Here is a 7,384-nt window from a genome sequence, read left to right on the forward strand (position 1 = left end):
ACTGAAACACTAAATTCACAACTGAACTGAACTGAAACTAAACTGAAACATTAAATTCACAACTAAACTGAAACCCTAAACCTAAACCCTAGTTGTGAATTGTTACGATTGTGAATTCACCACTGAACTGAAACATTAAATTCACAACTGAACTGAACTGAAACTAAACTGAACTGAAACATTAAATTCACAACTAAACTGAAACCCTAAACCTAAACCCTAGTTGTGAATTGTTACGATTGTGAATTCACAACTGAACTGAAACACTAAATTCACAACTGAACTGAACTGAAACATTAAATTCACAACTGAACTGAAACCCTAAACACTAAACCCTAAACCCTAAACCTAAACCCTGAACCTAAACCCTAGTTGTGAATTCACAACTGAACTGAAACTGAAACTGAACCCTAAACCCTAAACTCTAAAACCTAAACCCTAAACCTAAACCCTAGTTGTGAATTGTTACGATTGTAAATTCACAACTGAACGTAACTGAACTTAAACACTAAACCCGCAAATTATATCAATCAAAAAATAGAAAATTAAGAAACATGTAAAATCACACAATTTTTTTAAAAAAACATTAATTAAATTTGAATATTAGATTAATTAAAATATGAAATTTTACATAAAAAATAATTATTCACGATCAAATAACTCAGGTGATACATTAACTAAAGATATTCACGAACAACTTATGTATTCTCACAATAACAAATGGGTTCTCATTTGAACCATATGACTTGGGGTAAAATGGCGGTTTATGCTATAATATTTCTCCACAAACAAAAATGCAAGAAACCAAATCTCTTCATTTGTCCACAACTAAATGTTTTTACTTTCACTAATACATTTGAGGCTGTATATATATACATATACATGTCGTGCTTCTTCAACATAAATTGGAAAACCCCCAAGAAATGCAATGGGTTAAATTTCCAATTCATATATAAGGATGGATATATAGTCAAGCGTTCAAAGAATACATCATAACTGTCGGAAATCACACAAATTCATATACATCTTATTAGTGGAGAATTAGCCCAAAGTCGAAACTTCCATGTTGAGCAATTCCTGTTAGTGACAAAAGCTCGTTTAGTGTCAGAATAATCACCATTAGATATCCAGACGACGGTGAATTCTTGGCATCGACATCCCAGCAAGGCAGCAACTCAACGTGATGTCCTGTTAAATAATCTCATAGATTCTTCGACTTCATTAGGTGTATTATTATCAGCTTGTTCCTGCACATCATACCGAAACTATGAACACACATCTCACTGCTTATTGTTTAGTGTAAAGTAATAATATAGGCTGATCAATGTGTTTTTGGTGTAATGATCGAGCAAGTAACCAGATGTACATACCTGAAGGCGATGTAAGAGGTACATCAAAACGAGATGCACAAAAACCTGCCAACATCACCACAAAGTATTATTAGAAATGAATATTTGCTTTGCCGGACTGCGATAAATGAACTTGAGTTAATGCATATGATTCACATAAAAGACGAAAAACAAGAAGATGAAACATACAACTAATTTGACTAGAGATAAGATCAACAAATTGAAGATTTGATTAAATCTTCTCACCAGATAGAACAGCAGGATGATGCGGGCTGTCGGATACCGCCACAAGAATCTTGTTGCCCTAGCAGCCCCAGTGTCTAATAGTTTTGCTGCCCTCTGTAACTGCAACTGCACGGTTTCAGAGTATCACATGATAATCTGGATGAACAAGGGAACACTTAGGAGGTAAAAAAACACATACCTGTAAGCTTGCTCCAGCCATTTGGCGATGATGCAAGGGCAGAGGTCTGAATTTAGTATACGAGATTAGACAAAGGGAGGGAATAAGAATTTTAAATCTAGGTTCTAAGTAATACTATACAATATTGCCAACAAGTAATTTAATGAGGACACACGTACTCGAGTGTTTTCATGTCAGCATCCTCTTCCCATGAGGATGATGCACGGCGAGAAACTCTATTCCTTTCAGCTTCTAACTGTTTAAGGAGTTAATACATTTCAATATTAGATAAGGAATATGGAAAGAGTGAACGGTGTCCAGGAGCGGGGGAATACAAATGCAGCCTAAACCAACAACTTCTGCAAACATGTTTGGTGTCTGTAATTAAAGCTTGCTTCCTCAAATTGTAAGCCAGTACTAACTTTAACCATTGAATCAAAACAAGTTATTCCACTTTAACAACTCCAAATTCTCCAAAGTTCCCAAACAAAAACAATATAAGATGCATAATCCAACACAAACTTCGACTTCCACCGTAAATAATAAAACTAAGCAGGGCTATTAACACAGTGATGCTTAACACAATAGGCAGCACTAAAACCTTCCCCTTTTCCTAACTCGTTAATCCATCTTGGATCAAGAAAGAACACGAACATCATGCATAACATAACACATATAACACAATAGGCAGAGAATTATTCTTTCCAACCCATCAACACACCATGACTCCTCAAATTAGGGCGAAAAACAGAAGGCAAAATTAGGGAAAAAAAATTAGAAGGCAAAATTAGGGAGAAAAATAGAACCAGAATTACCATGCCCGGCGCACCTGAAGTCGCGCCGCCTACATTACCTTGCTCATAAAGTTGCGCTGCCACCTGAAGTCGTTGTGCCCTAGAGCTTGAAGTCGTCGTGCTCTACTGCCTGAAATCGTTCCGCCGTCGTGCCCTAGCTCCTGAAGTAGCGCTGCCGCCTGAATTCTTCAGATCGCGCCGTCCATACCTCGCCGCCGCCAGCTCCCTCAGATCAACCGTGTTTGAGTTGAATTTGGTGTGGGAAAGAGAGAGGGGGAGAGAGAGAGCGATAGGGGAGAGAGAGAGAGAGAGTTACAGAGAGAAAGCGAGAAATTGCAAATATTTAAGGAGGGGCATTTTAGTCTTTTCACGCAAAAACTGGATAAAATTTTATGTTTTTATCCTATAGGCTAAATTTTAATTTTGCTATATGAAATAGGCTAGTTTCATATATTGACACTATTTAAATTGTTTATTATTGTTTAAGAAAAATCTTAGATATTAATTATTAAATCAATTCTAGAATATTCCATTTACTTATACTTTTATTATAAACAATTTACATATTAATATCTAACATATTCTAGAGTTTTCTTGCATTTTATTTTACTAATCTTACTCTTTAAGATTTATTTATAAGTAAATTTTAATTTTGCTAGGGCGGATCCTTGCTCTAAGTCGGACAACCTGTAAAACATTTAAAAATCAAATCCGTTAGTCATAAAATAATTATTTTACGCATAAATATCTCTAATATATTGTAATTAAATTATAAATAAATTAAAAAGGTTCGGGGTATTACAGAAACAGAGGTTGATGTACTCTACATTTTTCAAGTTTTCATTTTTCAAGGTTCATATACCATTTCGAATTATTTTGATGATTTGAAAAAAAAAATTAACGATGATTTGAATTTTTTTTACTAATATTCAATATTCAAATATTTTCTCAAATATATCATTCGTATTCATCTCGATCCTTCTTAATTCGGCTGAGTTTTCATTTTTATGTGTATTTTTGGTGTTGATCTTTTATGTGTATTGCGTAGATAAGAGGATGCATTGTGAATTGTATCTGATGATTTTTTAAGAAATTGTGGGAGAGACGTTTGCCTTGACTGTGTTGGATGATTTTTGGAGGAGTTATTTAGATTCACAGAGAATATTCTAAGAAGGGAGTAATGATTTATGGAGGAGTTAAATTTGGATTCACGAGAATGTTTAGAGAATGAGAGTAACACGTTGATTTGAATAGCCTAAAATTTTGGAAGAAAAAAACTTGTAAAAGATTTCAGGGAAGGGAGAATGGCACGTTTATTTGGATAGCCTAAAATTTTGGAAGAAAAAAATTGTAAAAGATTTTTCTTGTAAAAGATTTTTCGGGAAAAAGTATCTGTTTAACTGCTGTTTTATATAATATATAGATTTTCAAATTTCAGCATTTGCATTTTAGTTAGGGTTTTCTTCCCACCCATTCCTATCCGCAACCCCCATTCCTCCTACCCACATCCCGGGTCATCCGCCGCCCCGAGGCCTCTCTACTGCCGCTCCTTCTGTGGTGAGCCGCGCTGCTGCCCAAGCATATGCCTCTACCTCGCCGCTGCTGCTGCAATATGCCAACGCCATCGGCATTATTTTCATCCATTCAGGAGTAAATATACAAACTGAAGAAGAAGTTGATGTGAAGCTGGTAAGTAGTAGTTTTCTGTAAAACTGTAAATTTCTTTTGGACTGAGATTGTTAAGGGGAATAATGACTAAGTTGTGCATCCTTTCTTAGCTTTTTAATCCTGTTGATTGACTAGTCGATCTGTGTATTTGCCCCGTATCTTCAATTGTGTAATGATTTTAAATGTTTAGTTTTGAGCCATAATAGTATCTTATAAGTTATGTTGCACATCAAATTGCAATAGTGAGTTTCTATTTAATTTGCAGTATTCTGATCTCATGAAGAAATTTATTTTTTCTCATCTTCAGGAATCTGTTAAGACTAAGCATCCCCAACTTCACTATGAATCAAAGTTGTACATGCTTCTTCAGGGGGGAAGTGAGTATCTGCATTCACAAAGTCTGAGATTTTTTCTTTTCTGATATTCTGTAGATGTAATGCTAATTGGTGTCCTTGTTTCTCTCTTGAAGGATGATCAGCGCAGGATAATATGGCAAGATGTCTGCGCAGGAGGGTTTCATGTCATTGTCTGCGCAAAAAATTATAGTACATGTCTCGCCTTATCGAATTTAATACCGTCTGACGCGTCTGAGTACTTATTACATCATCTCACGTTTTTACCTCTATGATGGTGAAATCTTGGCCCTCCATTTTTAACCACCACCCCAATGGTGAAATCTGCACTCTTCCTTTCCCATCACACATTCCCCAACCCTAATAATTACTTTCCCTGCACCCCATCCGTTCGAATTCCCTCCCCATAAATAGTCATTCCCTTCCTTCATTTTTCTCTTCTTCTTCTTCTTTCGCCATTAACGATCCTCACGAGTTTTCCTTGACTCTCGATTACTCTTTGCTGCTTTTCCGTTCCGTCCGATCATTCTCCGCTTAGCAGGTACAAGGCTCCCTTTCTCATTTTCCTACTTCTTTTCTCCCCTCCGATCTCCGTAGATAGTCTGTTAGTGTTTGCGCCCGTTACGTATATATATATATAGAGAGAAGGGTTCAATAGAGAAGCTAAATATTGTGGAGAATAGAGAATTCGCAAAATAAAAACGAACAGATCTATAGTTTTAATGAACAGATCAATGTACCGCATGAACAACAATTTGCCCCGGGTTCGAATCCTGCTGGTGGCGAGTTTTTCTATATTTTTATTAAATACGTCTGTTCATTACTTATGTTGATCTGTTCATAAAATATATAGATTTGTTCGTTCTCTCGAAAAAGATAATTCTCTGTTGAACTCAACCCTATATATATATATAGGGTCAAGTTAAATAAAGAATGACCCTATGTATAGAGAATAGAGATTAAATCTCATCCCTAGAATTTGGCAGATCGTGTGGTTGAAATTAAATGATTTTTCATATCTTAATTAACAATTCAAATAAACAAAATAATACTATTAATTCGAACAAGGGCATTACAGTCAATATGTTTTGGATAAAAACTGCAAGCCCTAAAATCACTCCTCATTAACAACTCACACGTTCCTCTCTCTCTCTCTCTCTCTCTCTCTCTCTCTCTCTCTCTCTTATTTCTCAACCTCTCGGTCGTCTCTCACCTTCTCTGCAAATCCTTCGTCTCTTTCTTCTTCAATGGCGTCGTGGCGGCGGATGAGGGGATTGGCTGGGTGGATGTCGCAATCGCAAGCGGCGTAGATAGAGACGACGTAAAAGGCCGCAGATTTTCCGATCACTTCTCTCTTCCCCTGCCTTCTGTTCTTGGTTCACGACGGTTGTCCACAGGAGGGCGCACGTCGCTACGATCTGTGGCGTTGTTCTGCGCAGCGGCGATGGGTGTGGTGGCGGTGGCATTCACCACCACGATGCGGGAGAGGTGGGCGGTCGTTTACGGACAGCGGCGAGATCCTGAAGTTGACGACACATGAGCAGGGTTGGGGGTGAGGGTTGGTCGTTTATTTGTTTTTCTGCCACAAGTTCGAAATATTTCTTTTGTTGTTCAATTTATTATACATATCTGTTCAAAATATTTTTTGCGAAATTATTATTTGATAAACATCTTATTGCGATATCTCCCTGTGAGGTAGATGAATGGCTGATGCTGCTGGCAGAGCGCGGAGAATACGGCCAGGTGAGGGGCGTGGTAGACGAGGACCGGGGCCAATCGAAAAAATGCATAATTCTCGATCCGCCATGAAATTCGAGAATGGGGAATTATGGCGATAGTAGGAGAGGAGGAAACACGCCTTTCCTTTCTGTTTTTTCTATTTTATTGTTCAGTTAATTTGTAAATAATTTTTCTATAGTTGTTAGAGACGAGTGAAGAGATTTTTAAAAATTGTGATTGTTATTTGACTGTTCATTTAGAAATTGTATTTTGTTCATTGAAGAAATTGTTTTCCGTTCATTTATAAATTATGTTCTGTTCATTTATAAGTTGTGTTATGCTCATTGAAAATTAGAGTGCATGTTCATTGATAAATTGTAATTATTCGTTACATATTATAATCTTGAATAATACTATTGATATCTGATTGAGAATTATAAAAATATTTAACATATCACATTTCGAACAAGCGTATAAAATTTACGAACTTCTAAATAAAATATTTGAATTTTTTTTACTGACATAAAATAATTAACATATCACATTTCGAACAAACGTAAAAAATTACGAACACCTAAAATAAAATATTAATTTTTTTGCTGACATTAAATATTTAACATATAACTTTTCGAACAAACCTAACAAAATTACGAACATCTACATAACTATATTGTACATATAAGAACTGAAAATTATGTAAGAACTTTAAAACTTTGGCTTTCTTCTGCACGTATAAGTAAGGTTGAAAAAAAATCTTTCCATATCTTAAAGATATGATTTTTGCGTGAGATATAACAGTATAAGATCTTACCAAAATTAAAAAGATAATTTAAGATATACAAATCTTAATTAATGGCTGCATAAAATTGCTCAATTACATATATAGCCTTTCGGCTATAATTAAGGAAAAAAATCAACGAAAAATTGGCCATTGGATTGATAAATTTGTAGGCTCCAGATTAATTCTCCTTTCTCTATATATTTGTCATTCTCTGTTTAACCTTTCTCTCTCTCTCTCTCTCTCTCTCTCTCTCTCTCTATATATATATATATATATATATATATATATATATATATATATATATATCGCACAATGAC

General features: G+C 35.5%; 1 protein-coding gene and 1 long non-coding RNA gene across 10 annotated transcripts; one reads left to right on the forward strand and one right to left on the reverse strand.

Moving 5' to 3' along the window:
• Positions 1 to 795: 795 nt before the first annotated feature.
• Positions 796 to 2,979, reverse strand: LOC131016387 (golgin candidate 1-like). Of its 8 annotated transcripts, none has more exons than XM_057945090.1 (6): positions 2,568 to 2,898; positions 1,932 to 2,008; positions 1,774 to 1,819; positions 1,596 to 1,694; positions 1,371 to 1,415; positions 796 to 1,247 (listed from the first exon to the last, which is right to left on the reverse strand). In XM_057945090.1, exons 1-6 carry the CDS (start codon positions 2,568 to 2,570, stop codon positions 1,176 to 1,178), a joined length of 342 nt encoding a protein of 113 aa, XP_057801073.1. In that variant the 5' UTR covers positions 2,571 to 2,898; the 3' UTR covers positions 796 to 1,175. The 8 variants fall into 8 exon arrangements, with proteins under 8 accessions (XP_057801073.1, XP_057801072.1, XP_057801070.1 ...); XM_057945089.1 differs by having other exon boundaries at positions 2,606 to 2,888; XM_057945087.1 differs by having other exon boundaries at positions 1,596 to 1,700; positions 2,568 to 2,878.
• Positions 2,980 to 4,869: 1,890 nt separating this feature from the next.
• Positions 4,870 to 6,608, forward strand: LOC131018533 (uncharacterized). Of its 2 annotated transcripts, none has more exons than XR_009100082.1 (2): positions 4,870 to 5,108; positions 6,267 to 6,608. It is a non-coding gene; the product is annotated as an uncharacterized LOC131018533 (long non-coding RNA). The 2 variants fall into 2 exon arrangements; XR_009100083.1 differs by lacking the exon at positions 4,870 to 5,108 and adding an exon at positions 5,115 to 6,119.
• The last annotated feature ends 776 nt before the right edge of the window (positions 6,609 to 7,384 follow it).

Source organism: Salvia miltiorrhiza, chromosome 3, assembly GCF_028751815.1.
Source record: "Salvia miltiorrhiza cultivar Shanhuang (shh) chromosome 3, IMPLAD_Smil_shh, whole genome shotgun sequence".
Lineage (NCBI taxonomy): Eukaryota > Viridiplantae > Streptophyta > Magnoliopsida > Lamiales > Lamiaceae > Salvia > Salvia miltiorrhiza.